Source organism: Saccopteryx bilineata, chromosome 8, assembly GCF_036850765.1.
Source record: "Saccopteryx bilineata isolate mSacBil1 chromosome 8, mSacBil1_pri_phased_curated, whole genome shotgun sequence".
In the NCBI taxonomy this organism is placed as follows: domain Eukaryota; kingdom Metazoa; phylum Chordata; class Mammalia; order Chiroptera; family Emballonuridae; genus Saccopteryx; species Saccopteryx bilineata.
The window spans coordinates 56,333,301-56,353,622 of record NC_089497.1 but is presented as its reverse complement, the minus strand read 5'-3'; the positions used below and the strand labels follow the sequence as shown (position 1 = coordinate 56,353,622).

The window sequence follows — 20,322 nt, the reverse complement described above, 5'->3', positions numbered from 1 at the left end:
AACCCGGGACTCCTGCACGCCAGGCTGACACTCTACCACTGAGCCAACCGGTATTTATTCATTTTTATTGGAGAGAGAGAGAGAGAGAGAGAGAGAGAGAAGAGGGGAGGAGCAGGAAGCATCAACTCCCATATGTGCCTTGACCAGGCAAGCCCAGGGTTTCGAACTGGCGACCTCAGCATTCCAGGTCGACACTTTATCCACTGCACCACCACAGGTCAGGGCTTACCTTCTCATATTATTGTGAAGGAATTAAATCCATTGTAGTCATAATTCTTAGGTGCTATTTCCTTTAAAAGTCATATACACAAATAGCTGAAATAATCTGTATAACAGAGCTTCCCACACAGAGTACTGGGCTGGTTATCTCTGACTGCAAGCAGCCTTATCTATGACTCTAGTCTCTTCTAGTTCACCCAGTATACTCTGCTTTACAAATATGCCTTTCTGTGTGTGAGCCTGTGATAAGGTTTGGATGTACTGATCTAAAAGAATGTTCCAAGGAAAACTTTTGCTGTTGGCAGATAATGTGTAGTTCAGGTCCTTGTTATATTGTTGACAATTCTCCCTTCTCTGACTTTTTAGCATGGCTGCTCGCTGTTTGTGGGATGCTGACACTGACAACTACACTCATGATGTTTTCATGAATGTAAGTCTATATGGAAACCTTTTCTTCCTTTCAGAGGCCATGGGGGTATTCTAATAAAATTACTTAGGGCCTGACCTGTGGTGGCGCAGTGGATAAAAGCGTCGACCTGGAAATGCTGAGGTCGCCGGTTTGAAACCCTGGGCTTGCCTGGTCAAGGCACATATGGGAGTTGATGCTTCTAGCTCCCCCCGCCCTTCTCTCTCTCCTCTCTCTCTCTCCTCTCTAAAAAAATGAATAAATAATAAAATTACTTAGTATTTACTGAGATGTGAGGACACTTTAGTTTTAAACATTTGTCTTAGACTCCTTCTAGATGAGATGACTTTACTGTTTTAGTAACTGTTCTTTTTTGTTACTAAAGCAGAAACCTAGTGTGCTGCTTATAGGCAAGGAGACTCCTATGTGTACAGATGACATAACTCTTTATAAGTTTAAATTTGGGAATAGCATATTGTTTAGTGCTAATAGATACATGGCACTTTGCTAAGCTGCAAAAAAATTTAGGTGGCAAGGATCCCATGAACAAAGGTAATTTTTCTTTCAGTAACCAAATTAATTATTTTAAAGCTATTTCTCTAAACTAGGAAAATATAAAGAGGAATTAAAGTAAGGTTTTATTTAAACCTTGGGAAGTATTGGCATGAATGTTTTATAAATTTTAATGATACGCTTTATACTTGCTCCCTCTATCCAGATGCCCCCAGGTTGTGAGTCAGTAGAGTCAGAATTGAGTATAGTAGTGTAGAAGAGAAACTGGATTGAGTGAATAGGAGAGGTTCCATTTCCAGCTCTGTAACTTTCTATTGACTGACTTTAGGTAAGTCATTGGACTTTCTTTCTTCAGTGAGAGGGGAGATAGACTCTTGCATGCACCCTGACCAGGATCCACCCGGCAACCCGTGTCTGGGGCCATTGCTCAAATCAGCTGAGCTCTCCTCAGTGTCCTGGGCTGATGCTGGAACCAATCAAGCCACTGGCTGTGGGAGGAAAAGAGGTGGAGAAGGGGAAGAAGGAGGGGGAAGCAGATGGGCGCTTCTTATGTGTGCCCTGACTGGGGATCAAACCTGGGATGTCTGCATGCTGGGCCAACACTCTATCCACTGAGCCAACTAACAAGGGCCTGAATCATTGGACTTTTGTCTGATTGTATCAGTAACATTAGGAAACTGTACTAGATTTTCCCAAAGACATTGTGGCTGCCAAAAAATTATTTGAGGAACCTGTTTAAAAGGCAGGTGCCGCCTGACCAGGGGGTGGTGCAGTGGATAGAGCGTTGGACTGGGATGCGGAAGACCCAGGTTCGAGACCCCGAGGTCGCCAGCTTGAGCGCAGGCTCATCTGGTTTGAGAAAAAAGCCCACCAGCGTGAACCCAAGGTCGCTGGCTCCAGCAAGGGGTTACTCTACTCAGTCTGCTGAAGGCCCACGGTCAAGGCACATATGAGAAAGCAATCAATGAATAACTAAGGTGTTGCAACGCACAGTGAAAAACTAATGATTGATGCTTCTCATCTCTCTCCGTTCCTGTCTGTCTGTCCCTGTCTATCCCTCTCTCTGACTCATTCTCTGTCTCTGTAAAAAATAAAATAAAATAAAATAAAGAAAAAAAAAAAAGGCAGGTGCCAGGGCCCTACTCAAGTAGATTCTAATCAAATAAGCTAGGATTGGATCAGTGATTCTGATTTTTTGAAAGTGTTCTCCAAATGCTTATGCTTACTGCCAGATTTGGAAGCTGCTTATGTAGTAAATCTTAAGATACCATTTAGCTTTAAAATTTTATGGTCCTACCAAAGTTTTATATTATGCTCAACTACCCTAGAGATAAAAGGCTGAACAATGGGAAGTATTATGTAAATTTTCATCAGCTCTGTGGGGGAAGGAACAAATTAAGGTGATCATTTTTCCTGTGTTTTCTTGTTGTTTTTAATTTAAAATTTATATTTCCTTGAGTCCTTATACAATGCAATTCATTCATAAAACAGGCCATTTTGAGTTTCTATTATGTGTCAATCTCTGTAGTGGAGGTGCTAGGAATAAAATGATGAGTAACACAGGCATGGTTATTGTCTGTAGAGAGGTTATAAACAGTGGGGGCCAGACAATACTCAAATGAACAAATACATAGTATAAAACTTTAGTTAACAATTAAAAAAAATTAAGTGGGAGGCAGAGAGACCAACTTTGGCATGCATCCTGACCGGGATCCACCCGGAAAGCCCTTTATGGGGCGATGCTCTGCTCATCTGGGATGTTGCTCCGTTGTTCAGCAAGCTAGTTATTTTAGTGCCTGAGGCAAGGTCATGGAGCCATCCTCAGCACCCAGGCCAACTTGCTGGAACCATTGGAGCCATGGCTGTGGGAAAGGGAGAGAGAGAGAGAGAGAGAGAGAGATAGAGAGAGAACGGGGAAGGGGAGGGGTGGAGAAGCAGATGGTCACTTCTCGTGTGTCCTGACCAGAAATTGAACCCAGGACTTCCACACACCAGGCCAATGCTCTATCACTGAGCCAACCTGCCAGGGCAGTGTTCAATTATTAAATTATCCAAGATCGGGTTTGATAACCCAGGGTTGGTGGGTGAGGTATCTAAAAACCACTTTTGAGAGACTGGTTTAGGTTGCTGAGTTAGTGTACTGTATCTCTAGTCTAGCTGGTTGAGTGTTTAGGTGTCATTTTCAGAGCCTGAGTACTTTATTATTTGGGAGAGGATCTCTGGGAGCCCCAGCAGAGGACAAGGAAGCGGGAGAGGGGAGAGAAAGGCAAATGCTTTTCAGCTGATGATTGCTGTGGATAACCTGGCTCATTCCTGCCGGAGAACTCTGGGTGACACTGTAGAACAGTGCCAATCAAAGTGAGGTCTACAGACCCTTGCCATGAATTGTTTGTTATATAGGTCCTGAACATGGTAAGTATATAAATGGAGTATAAGGGTTTAGAAACTCTTGTAGGAATTTGGCAGAGTAATTTTATTTCCATTAAATCTAATAATAAAGTGTGTAGGCTGTATTTGTGTTTTTTCATTTTTTTTATAGTTATTAGTTTCATTGCATTTTACAAAAATATCAGTGTATGAGGGATTGGAAATTAGAACAAAAAAACAAAACCAGGTTCCTTACCTCAGATAGCCCTGTTCTAGAATACAGCTCCCACTTATTTCATCCAAGGAGCCAGGGAATTGGGCTAACCAAAGAAGTTCGCTTTTGGTTAGTAGTCAGGTACTTGAGTTCAGATTTCTCTCATCACGGCCAGGCTGGAGGTGAGCTTGGCAGGGCAGGAGTTGACGAGGCAGGCAGGTAGAGTTCCTGTAAGAAGTGCCTAAAATGTGTTTTAAAAAGTTCAACTGGAGTCTGGAGAGAATTTTGAGATTCTGAGCTAAAAGATGGACAGATGAATTTTATAAATTAAGAGCAAACCCCCAGAGACCATTTACCCTTATCCAGATTTCATGACAGGGTGCTGTTATTTTTATTATGTATGATACTGTAATGCAGTTCTTTGGGTTGGGTAATACATTTATTCCAAGAAACTCAAAGCATTTCATATATTATTTCTTCGATAAATGAGGAAAAAGGGGAATGCTTATTTTATGAATATGTAGTACATAAAGGTCATTAGTTTGTATTTTATTTCTACATTCAGAAAATCTAACTCTTGACTCATTCTAACATTCTGCATTTATGTGTATTTTCTGTTTTGTTTTGTTTTGTAGGACAGCTTATTCTGTGTTGTTGCAGCATTCGGCTGCTTCTACTATTGAATCTTTGAAAGATATGACCATGAAGAAATATGAACTTTTTTTATATTGTTAAGTATCTTGAAAAAATAAAGATAACTTGGCAGTTTGGCAACTGAGTCTGTTGAGTTTTAGGACTTACAGTTAATGTTTTAATTTTGTTCAATGTTCTAACTACATTTGGAAAGTAGAGAAAATGTAGGGGAAAATCCATAATTCAATTGGTCTACATAAACAGCTCTAAATATTTTGGTATATTTTTTACATTTTTTTTAATTTTCAGGGTTTTAAAAAACCATATAATTTTGTAGGTGACTTTTCACTTTTCATAACATGTACAGTTTTTATGTCATTTGCATTATGATTTTGATGTGTAATTAATAGTTGCATTTATTCCATTAGGTTATACCATTGTTTATTTTTGCCATGTCCTTATTGAGGAATTGATTATTATTATTTTTTTTTTAGTGAGAGGAGGGGAGATAGAGAGACAGACTTCCTCATGCACCTCGACTGGATCCACCTGGCACCCGTCTGGGGCTGATGCTTGAATCAACCAAGCTATCCTCAGTACCTGAGGTTGACACTTGAACCAGTCGAGCCACTGGCTGTGGGAGGGAAAGAGGGAGAGAAGGAGGAGAGGGGATGAGGAGAGAAGCAGATGGTTACTTGTCTTGTGTGCCCTGACCAGGGATCGAACCCGGGACATCCACACACTGGGCTGATGCTCTATCCACTGAGCCACCGACCATGGCCAAGGGACTGATTATTTTTAAATTTTTTTACTATTATAAAACTGAGATGAATTTATTTGTGCATATAGTTTTCCCCCCCCTACATTTTGAACTGTTTCCTTATCTTCCACTTACTGTTTCTGCTCAGTTCTTTCCACCCTAAACCTTACACAGCTTATTAGGTTAAACATGCATCTGTTTTCTTGAGGGTTTTTTCAGTGTCAGAGTTTCTGACAGGGTCTAACAATGTCCAAGCTGTGTATGAAATTAGCCTTCTCTTAAGATTCTCTAAAATTATGTTGATTACTATCCCAGCTCCTACTACCTTTATGGTGATTTTCTCGTTCGAGTCCCTAGTGTTTTCTTCAGCTAGCTGTCTTTATTTGGAGCACTTTAGTCTACGAGCTGACCAGGAGAAAATTCTGAGGTGTTCTATATAAATTAAATTAGAGCATCCGGAGAGTAAGAGAGAACAGTTAACCTGTTAATACCTAAGGAGCAGCTAACAAAAGACTGCTCATATTCATATGTCTGTTGGAACTCTGGATTAATTTCCAGGTAGATATTCAAGAGAATAGCCAGGTGCCTTCCAACCCCAGGAGCCTCCACTTTTTGTTTGTTTATGAACTTTCTGCATTGTTGTCCACCAATTCAAAGGAGTGGACACTTCCTTGTGGGCTCTGCACTTATCCGAGAGCTGGTGCCACTTCACCTTCCCCCACCCCCTTGCCTATAGCTAATGGATAGTCTTTCAGACAGCTTACATCTTTCTCCACGCCCCGCCAATTGATGAATAAAAATGATTGCAAACTCAGGATGACAGAAATGTATGCTGCTGGTGGTTTGGACTTCATGCTCAAGACTGGTCTTTTTTTTTTGACTAGCATTTTTGGCTAAATAAAACCTTTCCTGGGGGTGGGGGGAAGAACTGTGGGAGTTAAACTATTGTTTAACAGAGCCCTGTTCAAATGACAGTTTGAAACTCAGAAGGGAAAGGTTCCCAATTTAAATCCTTTTTCTCCCTGGAGGCTCCTCAGCAGATGCATAAGATTACTCACCCTCCTCTTTATGCATAGTCATTTTCAAGCATGTAGACAAAAATAAAAATAAGACAATATATTAAAAAGTTGTTTTAGGCCCTGGCCGGTTGGCTCAGAGGTAGAGCGTCGGCCTGGCGTGCAAAAGCCCCGGGTTCGATTCCCGGCCAGGGCACACAGGAGAGGCGCCCATCTGCTTCTCCACCCCCACCCTCTCCTTCCTCTCTGTCTCTCTCTTCCCCTCCCGCAGCGAGGCTCCATTGGAGCAAAGATGGCCCGGGCGTTGGGGATGGCTCCTTGGCCTCTGCCCCAGGCGCTAGAGTGGCTCTGGTCTCGACAGAGCATCGCCCCCTGGTGGGCAGAGCGTCGCCCCCTGGTGGGCGTGCCGGGTGGATCCCGGTCGGGCGCATGCGGGAGTCTGTCTGTCTATCCCCGTTTCCAGCTTCAGAAAAATACAAAAAAAAAAAAAAAGTTGTTTTACATCTACCTTATGGTAGTATCTACAGAATCAAAGGATTTCTCCAAAGGTTCATTCCTGCAAAGGAAATGTTTCTTTTCACCTGCCACCCTGCAGTGTGATTTCCTTCCAGTGGTCTCTCCCAAATCTGCTTATTGATTCAAGAACTGTCCAAACCAATAGAAAATTTTTATGAGTTTATTTGAGCTAAATTGATTGCATATATTGGGGAGCAAGATCTCAAATGCTCCTCGGAATAACAGTTTGCAGTGTCTTTTATGCATTTGCAATTTTAGAGGGAACATAACAAAGATTGCATGAAGGTGGTAGAAAGCAAATTGGAGATAGATTACAGGATAGTTTAAAAACTCTTGAAGGTGGTCACCTTTTGGAAGGAGGGTTCTGAAAGGAAGCATTTCAGAGGTGTGTTAACCTAGATGCACAGAAATAATGGACAGGACTTGCTAAGGAAAAGATAAGCCTTTTCCTTAAAAAGTTAGGCTTGGGGCTGACTACCTACCATAACCTGCTCAGTTAGGAATTTATGATCAGATCTCCCCAGGAGGTTACTGTCCACAGACACATTCCCGCCCAACTAACCCACAGTTGATTCCTAGGAATCATGGTTTGGTGCGCCAACCTGGGTCAGAAATAACAGGATTCATTATATTCATCATATTATATACTATTCAGGCAAGAGGGTTTGGAGCCAGTTACAAGTTTTTATAGGACTTGGTAGGCGGACCTAAATTCTCTTTACATCACCCAGTAGGGAAAGTTGGAGGTGTGGTGAAGCAATCACAGACTGGATGGGCCTTTGGCGGAAGGCGTAATGGCCATCTACATTGTGAATGCCCTGGTAGAGCGTCTAGTACATTGCACCAGGCACTGGGGACAGAGTGGGAAGAATTAGGGCAGGTCCGCCTGAGAGCAACGGAGCTCGGAGCTTCTTGACGGATTGCCGGGAGCGTGCGTGATACCTACTCCAGTTCTGTAGGGAGACTGCCCCTCAGTCAAATCCTCTGTACGGTGTTTGCTGCTCAGTCGCTCCGTCCTCGGGGCTTCTGTGGAGGCGGAACTACTGTGACAAGGGTCGGCGTTTCAGGGCGCAGTCGTGGTCGGATTGACAAGAGGGCGGGCAGTAGGCGGGATTTCCGGCCGGCTGTTAGGTCAGCTGCCTTTCCCGGGCGTCTCCCTACAGCCTCCTCAACTTCCCTTGCTCGTGTCGCCGCGCCCGGGAGAAATCCGACGGGACAGCGGTCGTGAGCTGCAGGTGGGGACTCGGTGTGTGCATATCCTTGCGGCCCTGTTTGAGAGGAGAAAGTATGGGGATGAGACCACGAAGAGACCGAAAGAAGAGTGGGTCAGTGACAGCGAGGGAAGTGTGAGGCAGGACTGCGAGGCTGCTGTGACCCAGGGGCAATGACAGCCAGGCGACTGGGATCGACCTGTAGCTGCCTCCAGGGGGTTTGCGACCGGGGAGCGGTGAATGCAAAGGGACTCTTACCTCGGAGAGCCCGAGGCAGAGGTTGCTAGGGAACTGTGACAGAGAAGTATGGGACAGTGACTGCGTGGGGACTGTGACGAAGGGCCAATGATTCGGAGGAGACCGATCGATGACTAGTGGCTGTGAGGACACTTTGACCTAAGGGAACATGAAGCAGCGGCTCTGGAGAAAAGGAGCAGGAAGCTGAGGGGCTGACTTGGAGGAGAGCGTGGGATCAGTGACTGAAGATGGTACTTACTGTATGTGGGGTTGTGTTTGGGCTCCGGGTGTGAGTGGCTGTGGCCGGGCGGAGGTCTTGAGAACACGGGTTTGGGCTTACCATACGGATCTGCGTTTAGCTTTATGGACAGACCTCTTGTGGCTGGGAAACTTACTTCACCTGACTGCAGCTTCTTCCTCAGTGACTAGGAAGTGTGGGCTAGATTAATGTTTCCTAAACTACGGGTTTCATCCTGTTATTGGGTTGTGAAATCCATTTGGTGGATGGCACCCAAATTTAAAAAAAGAGAGAGAGAGAGAATAGAAAATTTCAGTGTGTTCACATAGCTTACTATTATTATTTGACAATTATTTCATGAAATAATTGTTTTACATAGTTGTATGAGATTGTGACATAAAATGGATTTTATATATTTTAAAATATGTGAAGTAAAACGTAGTCAAGAAGTTTGAAAACACTGAGCCAGATTATTTCTGAGTTTCTTTCAGTTTGGAAATACCATGATTCTATGGTTGTTTGTAAGTACAAAGATGCAGTTGGGGAGACTGACTCTGTCCTGAGGCACAGGCTCTCATAAGATAGACTTAACTGCAGAAGGCTTCCCAAACATTATGGAGGTGAGTAGTAATGACCGAGAATTGAAACCGAGGACTTCAGTTGGGAGAACCAGAACCTATTTAGTGAAATAGGGACAGTGATATTAGTAGAGGCAGAGGATACAGGAGTTTATAATTGAAAAAAAAAAGTAATGGCTAGGAATAGACATTGAGGGAGGGGAAGCTTTGGGGGGAGGTAGGAACAAGGCTTAGGAAGGGAATAGCAAATAAAGACAGATAACATTCCCCAGACCAGGCGGTGGCGCAGTGGATAGAGCGTTGGACTGGGATGCTGAGGACCCAGATTTGAAACCCCTAGGTCACCTGCTTGATTGCTGGCTCATCTGACTTGAGCAGGGGCTCAGCTGCTTGAATGTGGCGGGGTCTCTGGCTTGAGCGTGGGATCATAAACATGACCCCAACCCTATGGTCGCTGGCTTGAGCCCCAAAGGTCGCTGACTTGAAGCCCAAGGTCGCTGGCCTGAGCAAGGGGTCACTCACTCTGCTATAGTCCCCCGGTCAAGGCACATAGGAGAAAGCCATCAGTGAACAACTAAGGTGTCAAAATGAAGAACTGATGCTTCTTATCTCTCTCCCTCTGTCTGTCCCTCTCTCTGATTCTCTCTGTCTCTGTCAAAACACACACACACACACACACACACACACACACACACACACACCATAACGTTCTGCCAAGAATAAAATAGGAGTAGGGGGGAAATAAACCCTTCAGGGTCTTTTTCAATCTTTGTATTTAGTGATTCTGCAAGTACAGAGAACTGCTAGTAAAAAGATATTAGTTGTGAATGGAATTTAGTGCAGTTATCAGTGGTAAAATAATGATGACCATCATGGATAAGAAAGGATGACTCTGGGAACGTCAGCAATGATGACTAAAATGCCACATGGGGGAGATTTTAATGTATTTAGCTCTTCAGCTCAGTGATGTGTGCACTGGAGGCCAAGACTGGCATACTGGGAATGATACTATGCTGTGGATTATTTAAATGATGTTTTAGCTGCTGGTTTTATTTCCTACTGATTTCCTTTCATGAGGGCTGTTAGTGACGAAGGTGAAATGAACTCAAGTGAGTTACAGTACCTCCTCCTCTTACCCTTTGTAGAAGGTGCTACTGATTGTACCACTCAATTAAAAAATTTTCTAATAGAAGAAGCTTGGGGTAATTTTAACTTACCAGACACTGTATTTATCTGATAACTTAGTAGTCATCCCCACCTCTTATACTGTACATATATACATTTTGTGATAGGAGAAGAGAGTTCAGAAAGATTTTGAATGGGAATGAATTGGGGATGGTGAGGGATAGCTTTGTTTATCTTGAAGAAAAAAAAAAGACTAGTTAAACCTTTTTTTAGAACATTAGCTGTTTACTTAGCCTACATTCTACAGAACTAAAGGAATTACTGAAGAACTTCTTTCTAGAACAGAATATATACTTCAAGTGACTGACCATAGACGAGAAGACATTTAGGCTTGGTGACTGCAACGCTGCCTCTGGAGTCTTTTGTGTTTCCTGAATGAAAGGATTCTTTTTGACCTACCCAGCTTTGCAAATTCCCTTTGAAAACTAGTATAATGGCCTGATCAATAAAGAAATAACTTTATTTCTTCTTCAGCCTATGGTTTCTCCTTCCATAAACAGGTGGTTTTATTTTTCTTGGAGACCTTCTCTTTGGATATTTGATCCCTTAAGGAGAATGAACTAGTCAGATAGAGCCTCAGATTCAGAAGTCCCAGGTTACTTTATCTGATGATGTTGACTTCCTCTGTGACTGTTGGAAGAATTATTGCTTTCTTTTGGTTTTTGATTTTGAACTATGGTGGAGGTAGTAGTTTTTCTGGTTAACAGCATCTTTTTTAATAATCTGAAATATGTGCATATTCCCCAAATTCTGTATACAATCTTCATGGAGTTTGTAAATTACCTAACCCCACCCCCATTCATGAGTCCCCTGTGGAGCTGTCGAACCTCTTGGTTAGACATGATTCTCCTGGGTAGTTGAGTAACTTCTCCATGCTATAAATGCTGATGAGAATTAATTTAGGGAATATTCATAGGAAAAGAAAGCATAATAATTTGTTATTGTTATTGCATAACTCTGATCTGAAGTCAGATCGTCTGGCTTTTCTGCTAATAAAGATAATCCCCTTTCTGATCAAACAAATAGGTCTCTTACACCAGTGTTTGTGTTACCCTAAAATAGATTGGAAAGAATAAATTTTTCTAAAAGTCATGATTTTAGAGGGAATTTTTTCAGTGAGAGAAGCTCTAGTCAGAGTACTTCCTAGTTATCATTGGACTGTGAGGGTTCTGTTTTACTGAAGATTGTGGCTGCTTTCACGTTTTTAAAAATATTATCACCATGTAAGACACATTAGGAAAACAATATGACTTAGGAAGGACAGAATGAGGCGATCTGGGTTTTAGGCTCAGCTCTCTTATGTGGTAAGAGGGTGACTTCTAGCACCTTCTCTTAAACCTTCCTGTTTCTACTCCTAAACTTCTCTTTTCACAATATTCCTGTCAAATGGATACCTGGACGTGTGTTTGAAGTTTGACTTATTTTGTTAATTGCTTTATGAATGTTTGTGGCAAAATTTAAATCCTAAGTCCTCCTACAATTCAGTCAGTACATTTAGGGAATACACATTTTTACCTACTGTATTGTACAGCACACGCCAGAGCACTGCTCCAGAAGAAAAGAAAAAAACCTGTTTGTGAGTGTCTAATATGATATACATTTGACACTGTGTTAGATTAGTTTACATATTTTTTCTCATTAATATAAGTAATTGAATTGACTATATTTTACTCTTTGCAAATCAGATTAGTATGTGGATACATAGCAGGCTTTTTATTTATTTTTTGGTCTTTTTTTCTCCATTTCTTTTGGTAACTACAGTATCTTGTTGAAAGTTGAAAATGATATTGGTTCTGAGCTCTCTATGTTTGAGATAGAATGAATACCAGTGAACCAGTAGAACTCTTGGGTCGGCTAGGCTGTTATGTCACATTCACAACTATTATATTTGCAAACCAGTTTTGAAGCAAGAATTGCAAAAATAGTGACATTTGGTCTTTATACTAGAGAACAAAATGAGTCTATGGCACTTTACAGAAAATAGATATATTTTTAATGTACAGAGAATTATCTTAGATGTGATTATAATTATTTGTTTATTTTTGGTCGAAGTCTTAATCTCTTAGTGTCATGAACTCCTTTGACAGTGTGGTGTAACCTTGTGGACTCCCTCTTTGGAATAATGTTTATATATGAAAAAAAAAAAAAACATAGAGGCCCTGGCTAGTTGACTTAGTGGTAGAGCTTCGGCCTGGTTTGTGGAAGTCCTGGGTTCAATTCCCAGCCAGGGCACACAGGAGAAGCGCTCATTTGCTTCTCTACCCTTCCCCCTCTCCTTTCTCTCTATCTCTCTCTTCCCCTCCCGCAGCCCAGGCTCCATTGGAGCAAAGTTGGCCCTGGTGCTGAGGATGGTCCCATGGTCTCCACCTTAGGCACTAGAATGGCTCTGGTTGCAACAAAGCAACACCCCAGATAGGCAGAGCATTGCCCCCTGGTGGGCATGCCAGGTGGATCCCTGTCGGGCATATGCGAGAGTCTGTCTCTGCCTCCCCACTTCTCACTTCAGAAAAATACCAAAAAAACAAACAAACATAGAATAATAAGGGAAACAAATTGTAATAGAGTTAAAATATTAAAAAAAAAGTTAAATTTATTGTGTTAACATGGTTTCAAGTGTCCCACCCAATATAACACCGTCAACCCCCCGCATCATGTCCCCATGCACCATGCAAAGTTTCTTTCCATTCCCATTTCACCCCCTTCGCCCCCCCTCCATCCCCCTTTTCCTCTGGGACTTGCTGCTTCGTTATCTGTATCTGTATGTGATTTATACATATATAATTTGGCTAATCCCTTCATCTTTGATCCCATCCCCTCATTCTCCTTCCCTCTGACATCTGTCCTTTTGTTCCTTCTAATCCTGCCTCTGTTTCTATTTTGTTCCTCAGTTTATTGTGTTCATTATATTCCACATATAAGTAAGATCATATGATATTTGTCTTTCTCTGCTGGTTTATTTCACTTAGCATAATAATCTCCAGGTTCATCCATGCTGTTGCAAAAGGTAAAATATTTTTAAATGTGTGATATGCACTTATGTGCTTTTTATTAATCTAGTAAATAATGTTTGCTATTTATCAGTGGGTTTTATAACTGTAATAAGACATGTATAACGTGTTTAAATTAGTTAATTTGTAATAAGTGTAATATAAAAAATATCAATGATTTCTATTGCTGACAAAGTCTATTATTTTACTAAGTCTATTATGGTTGTGGCTTATGTTCATAGTTGAAGGAAATGATGAATTTGCCAGAGGTTAGTAAAAATAAAGATAAATTTTTAGGGGGTCCAAATCAGACTCCCTGAATAGACCTTGTCTTAGAAATTTCATAACCTACTCTAGACCGCACAGTCTAACCAAAGGGTTTACTTATTCTGAATTTTCTAGTAGAATGGTGGCAGAATAAAACCATACAATTGTAACAATTGTTACAAGTGTCCTTTGTGATTTTTAGGATAATCTTTTTCTTGAAAGATCCTATTGTGTGGCCAGGCCCAAGAAGAAGCTTTATTTTGTTGCAAAGTTAACCCAGGGTCTGGTACATAATAAGTAACCACTCAGTGTTTGTTGAGTAAGGGTTTCTCTGAAGAAATTAGAAAAGAGATCAAGTTCAAAGCTAAGATCTTAGATGTGACAATTTACTGGCCTCAAATATTGAAGCCCAAACATTGGGCTTTGCTTGAAACTTATTCTGCCAGTGCAGGTCATGTAACAAAATTTACCTTTACATTTAGAATTTCCCAAATCATGCATTCTTTTGATTTATTCTGTCTAGTGTAGTGATGTATACAGGTTAGTGTCACAAACTGAAATAATCCTGTATCAGAAAATTATGATCCAATTTCTTGAAATAATCTTATTTCTAGTATTGCCCTCCACTTTAGAACTGTTTATGTAATATACATGTAATTTGCTACTAAATTAGTGATAAACCTGGTCCTATCTTTATCTAGAATAGGAGTTGGCACACTTCTTTGGTAAACGGCCAAGTAGTAGCTACTAGGCTTTAAATGTCATAAGGTTTGTGTGGCAGTTACTTCACTCTGCAGTTGTAGTACAAAAGCAACCACAGATAATACCAATGAATGAACATGGCTGTATTCCAATAAAACTTTAATTACAGAAACAAGCAGTGCGCCATTTTTGGCCTGTAAACTGCATTTTGATGACCCCTAATCTACATATCTGACAGGTCTTGAATCCAGTCTCTCCTCCCCACTATGGGTTAGACATATTCTCCCTCAAACTTAAAAGGCCTTTTACACAAGGGATAATGTAACTGCACTGTTATCTGTGGAAAGGCTGAATATATAGCAGATGAAATGATTAATGCCAAGATATTTGATGCACTTTAACCTATGAGTTCACAGAACTTGCCTCTTAAACCACCAATTTATTAAGCTTTATTCTGGTCGAAATTGGTAAAGATTTCAAATATGAAGTATACTTAGTCCACTGTGGATCTGAGCATTGGTATGCCAAGAGAAAATTACTGATCATAGGGTTTACTGAGGAAGGTAGTGTAGGTCCAAATATGGCGGAAGCAGGAGTAGAATGCAAAGGAAAAAATTATGTCTCCTCTTCTTGAAGATAGTTCCCTGTAGTATTCAGTCAAATGTGAATTATATTTTTGAAACTTGAAGAGTATATGTGATCGCAACTAGCTATAGTTTAGGTTGTTACATAGTTTAAGAAGCAGGGTCACCTCTTTCACCCTGCGGTACTTACTCGATTTACTAGTAATGAGGTGGAATGGAGGGGGTTGGGCAGGAGTCCCTAAAACTGCACTCATAGGAGCCTTTCATCTTTATTTATTTTTTAAAAATGTTTATTGATTTTAATGAGAGAGGAAGGTGGTGGGTATGTGTGTGGGTGGGGGTGAGACAGGAACATCAATCTGTTCCTATATGTGCCCTGACTGGTGATTGAACCAGCAACCTTTGAGCTTCAGGACAGTGCTCTAACCCAGTGGTCCCCAACCTTTTTTGGGCCACAGACCGGTTTAATGTCAGAAAATATTTTTACGGACCGGCCTTTAGGGTGGGACGGATAAATGTATCATGTGACTGAGACAAGCATCAAGAGTGAGTCTTAGACGGATGTAACAGAGGGAATCTGGTCATTTTTAAAAAATAAAACATTGTTCAGACTTAAATATAAATAAAATGGAAATAATGTAAGTTATTTATTCTTTCTCTGCAGACCAGTACCAAATAGCCCACGGACCGGTATTGTTCCGCGGCCCAGGGGTTGGGGACCACTGCTCTAACCAACTGAGCTGTCCAGCCAGGACAGCTTTCAGCTTTAAAACACAAGCATGTGCATGCCAGCGCCCAGATTTTGTCTCCTTCAGGACATTCATATTGGAAATTGATTTATCCCCAGTATTGTCTCAACCATCCCTATATACACATTTCCAATTGTTCTCTACTTAGAGTAAAGTTGATGCATTTAAGCAGGCATCTATTGGAACACTGAAGAATAAAGTGAGCAGTGTGTACTGGGAGGTGACTCAGCAGGAATTGAGCCAGCCAGATTTAGTGAGTAAAAATCACAGGCATGATATTGCATTCTGTATCTTGAAACCACTTTGGGGACACTGATGCATTTAATAGGCAGGGTGGTTGGTGGTGGTGGTGGTGGCGGTGGTGTGGGCAGTTATGTCCATATTTAGAATCTGTGCTTGAATGGGCAGTCTGAGTGATTAAGGTAACGTGACTTCCTAGGGACTGAATAAGTAGCAGTGTTGAAAAGATCAGGTCTTATAAATGTTGCATTCTAGCTGCTAGCTCTCTTTGTTTCTCTTGTAATATAACTAACTTCTCTTGACAAAGAAACATTTTGGAGAATAAACTGCTAAGGAAACAGGAAATTTGGCTCACCCTGATGGACTCATGAGGGAGGCTCTGTAGTCTATCTTCAACTACTTTCACTCTGACTCACTTCAGTGTAATTAATGCAGGCACTATGGTTGGAAGCCAGGATCCACTTGCTAAGTATTAGGCAATGCCCTGCTTCTCATCCCCGTTTTGATTTTGTATTGTATTGGCTTTGAGGAGTTGCCATTTTTTCCCAACCTCGCCTGCTGTACAAACTGATGGTAACCCAGACTGTGTTGTGTTTTTTCTCCCTCTTGAATGTAGATATTTAAAGCCACCTCCATTTTTAGGGCTATCACTATACCTTTACTTGAATGGTGTTGGTTGATTACAAAGGTACAGCTATTATAAATAGAAACTTTCAAAAGAATAAACCTCATTGTTGGAGGTATTCATCAGTTACTGGGCAGTTGTGCATGTCGTAAAGGTGGTGTGGTTTTAGATACAGCTAAGTTTCAGCATAATGGACTAAAGAGCCAACATTTACTCTCTTCTGTATGTGTTCATCCTCCCACTACCTCGTCTCAGTAGCAAAGTTGGTGTGCACCAGCAGTCATATATTGGAACTTTAGGGAAACTGGGGGTAATTCTTCCATCACTTTGGACACTAATTATTAAATTATTATATATGCTTTAGTGGTGCATAAATGAATAGATATGAGGGAACGTGGGGATGGTCTAAGAGAGACAGTGAAAAATGAAAAAACTTGAGAGACCTATAAAGTCAAAGTTTAAAAATTAGTAGTAGGAGGAAAGGCATTACAGTTAATCTCTATAATTTCTAAATTCTTTTAGGGTTATTGTTATGCAATGTGTGTGACCTTGGTGTTTTCCATCTCCCTAAGACAGTAGATAAGATTTAGAAGTGTTATACATTAGAAATGTATCAGCTGTATTTGTTCTAAATCAAAAGTCCTTAAGACTTCAGTTTAAGTCTAATGTATAATGTTCAGGTTGAAGGAAATATAAAATATAATGTAAAACACAAAAGTCATCTTTAGAAAACAGAAGAGCTATATGTAAGCAGGTAAGGAATAGTGTAAGCAGAGAAGGAAAAATATTTTTGAAAGCTTGAGAACTTTGTGTGCACTGTCTTTGATATACTTATAAATTGGCAAGTACAGTACTTGACCCCTTTCCATCAAAACAAAACAGTAATTTATAAGTGCTTTTCAATTTTTTTTTTATTTATTTTTTATTCAGTGAGAGGAGGGGAGGCAAAGGCAGACTCTCGTATGCACCCTGACCAGGATCCACCCAGCAAGCCCACTAGGGGGTGATGCTCTGCCCATCTGGGGCATTGCTCCGTTGCTCAGAAACTGACTGTTCTTAGCACCTGAGGTAGATAGAGGCCATGGAACCATCCTCAGCATCTGGAGCCAACTTGCTCCAGTTGAGCCATGGCTGCAGGAGGACAAGATATATATACAAAGAGAGGGAGGGGGAGAGAGGGAGAAAAGTGAGAGGAGGGTGGTGGAGAAGCAGATGGGCAGTTCTCCTGTGTGCCCTGACTGGAAGTCAAACCTAGGACATCCGCATGATGGGTTGATGCTCTATCACTGACCAATTCTCCAGGGCCTAAAATTTTCAAAGCAGTTTTCTGTACTTACTATACTTATTAAAATAATTATTGAGTACCTGCTATGTTGCAGGGATCATTGCTACATATCAAGTGCATCAGTTATGATTTTTGTGGCACCAAGTGATAAGTAACCCAGCTTAACTGATTGAAGCAAAAAGGATAATGTATTGGTTGGCACAGTTAGTTCAGGGTCTGACTTTTCTCATCAGCTTTGCTTTCTCTCTGCTGACTTTTTGAAAAAGCTCTCCTGGTTATAGGTTGGCTACTAAATTGTCACAGGATTATTCCTAGAGCCATGTCTTCAAGTTCAAATCTACAAAGAAAGAAATGATAAAATTTGTCCAAGCATTCCCATCTGGTGAGTCCCGAGTCACTGTGATTGGACCAACTCATATTACCAGTCACTGCCTTACTCTTCCTTCTCTTCCCCACCCTCTCTGCTCTTCTACTCTGGTCCAAACCAAAGCAAGCCTGTGGAGTTCCTGAGTAGTCTGTCAGTGATATGCCCAGTGGGAAGGGAGCCAAATTTTTATGAAAGATTAAATAAAATTCCTGCTTGGCACAGTGTAGCACGTGATCAGAGTTCTATAGTGATTTTGATTAAATTCATGTGTGACCATTTTATTGCTAGACAGTGTAATGATGTTGTTAAGTACACAGCCCCTAGAGCCAGAATGCCTGGGTTCAAATCCTGTTCTTGCCCTGTCCTATGTCTGTGACCTCAGGCAAGTAATTTAACCTGTGCCTCAATTTCCTCATTGACAAATGGATAATTGTATTACCTACCTCATCAAATAGTTGTGAGGATTGAACTGTTTCCTGGCACCTAGGAAGTACTCTATAAGTATGAGCTGTAATTATTATCATCGCTATTATAATAATCTTTGGGACTTTGATAGAGAAATGTGGGTTGTATGATGGTTCAGTGGAACAGTTTTATGTTAGATTGAATATCCTAACTCATTAAGAATTCTAAATATATTCCCTAGTCTGTTTTCTAAAGATAAACTTTACTGTGTTTTACATTGTACTAACCTAAATAGTTTTAAATTTATTTATTTTTTGCATTTTTCCGAAGCTGGAAATGGGGAGGCAGTCAGACAGACTCCCGCATGCGCCCGACCGGGACCACCCGGCATGCCCACCAGGGAGCGATGCTCTGCCCATCTGGGGCATTGCTCTGTCACAACCAGAGCCACTCTAGCGCCTGGGGCAGAGGCCAAGGAGCCATCCCCAGCTCCCGGGCCATCTTTTGCTCCAATGGAGCCTCTGCTGCGGGAGGGGAAGAGACAGACAGAGAGGAAGGAGAGGGGGAGGGGTGGAGAAGCAGATGGGTGCCTCTCCTGTGTGCCCTGGCCGGGAATTGAACCCGGGACTTCCGCATGCCAGGCCGATGCTCTACCACTAAGCCAACCAGCCAGGGCCTAACCTAAATAGTTTTAAGGGTGGATCTCAATGAGGAAAGAGGGTTCTAGTGGCATGTCACATTGGTATATGATGACATATCAGTATATTCAGCAGTGACTTGGATGGAAACATAAAAACCATGCTTTTCAATTTTATAGATCACATACACTGTGATAAATAGTGAACATGATATAGATGGTGGTCAAGATTTGAAATTTTTGTAAAACAGATTGGTACAAACAGAAGATAAACTAAGTTAGACTTTAACAAACTGATGACTAACAAAATGAATGAATGTATTTCTGCACAGTCTGTGCTTGAATGTCCTGGTGTGCCAAAATTAAATGTACCCTGAGATCACCCAGGCCTTTGGCAGATAACTCTTGTTCCTAAAATGATTTTTATTATGTTTAGTTAAAATTTGTGTTTCTGCATTTTCCAACCAGCAATCCATGCTCTATTGTCTGGACTTTCATGGAGTGTCTGCCCTCTCCAATGAGACAGGCATACAAATATTTAGAGATAATTTTCAGGTACCTTCTTGTATTATATAGTATAGTAGTTAAGCGTGTGTAGTCTCCAGTCAGGCTAACTAAATTAGAAAGTGTTTAGGCATGCTAGTGTTATTTAAGTGCTCACTGTTAGGAGCAGTAGTAGTAATGTTTCTTTTCTTTTTTTTGTAGCTTAATATCAGGCTCTAGAAGAGTTCTTGCTACAACAGTGATTCTTTTTTTTTTTTTTTTTTGTATTTTTCTGAAGCTAGAAACGGGGAGAGACAGTCAGACAGACTCCTGCATGCGCCCGACCGGGATCCACCCGGCACGCCCACCAGGGGAGAGGCTCTGCCCACCAGGGGGCGATGCTCTGCCCCTCCGGGGCGTTGCTCTGCCGCGACCAGAGCCACTCTAGCGCCTGGGGCAGAGGCCAAGGAGCCATCCCCAGCATCCGGGCTTCTTTGCTCCAATGGAGCCTCGGCTGCGGGAGGGGAAGAGAGAGACAGAGAGGAAGGAGAGGGGGAGGGGTGGAGAAGCAGATGGGCGCTTCTCCTGTGTGCTCTGGCTGGGAATCGAACCCGGGGCTTCTGCATGCCAGGCCGACGCTCTACCGCTGAGCCAACTGGCCAGGGCCTAACAGTGATTCTTAAATGGAGTCAGTGTAGGAGTAAGGGAAGTATAGCATACTTATATTTTATCATACTGAGAGGGAGAGAGAAAAGCATCAGCTCATTCCACTTAGTTCCATTTAGTTGTGCACTCACTGTTACTTCTTGTTTGTACCCTGAAAAGGGATCAAACCCATGATGCTCTGTCCACTGAGCAACCTGGGTAGGGTCAAGAGTGTACTTTTTTTTTTTTTTTT

The 20,322-nt window shown here is 41.6% G+C and overlaps 1 protein-coding gene across 7 annotated transcripts in view; it reads left to right on the top strand.

Moving 5' to 3' along the window:
* PCYT1A (phosphate cytidylyltransferase 1A, choline) overlaps window positions 1-20,322 on the top strand; it is a 95,567-nt gene that overhangs the window by 20,207 nt on the left and 55,038 nt on the right. Inside the window, exons 4-5 of one of the 7 annotated variants that reach the window (XM_066241749.1) lie at window positions 586-649; window positions 4,355-4,489. In XM_066241749.1, coding sequence (XP_066097846.1) covers window positions 586-649; window positions 4,355-4,402 — 112 coding nt within the window. In that variant the 3' untranslated portion in view covers window positions 4,403-4,489. Of the gene's footprint in view, window positions 1-585; window positions 650-4,354; window positions 4,490-7,736; window positions 7,891-8,180; window positions 8,353-20,322 lie in introns of those variants that run through there. The other 6 variants (XM_066241740.1, XM_066241744.1, XM_066241746.1 and 3 more) reach the window with 6 other exon arrangements.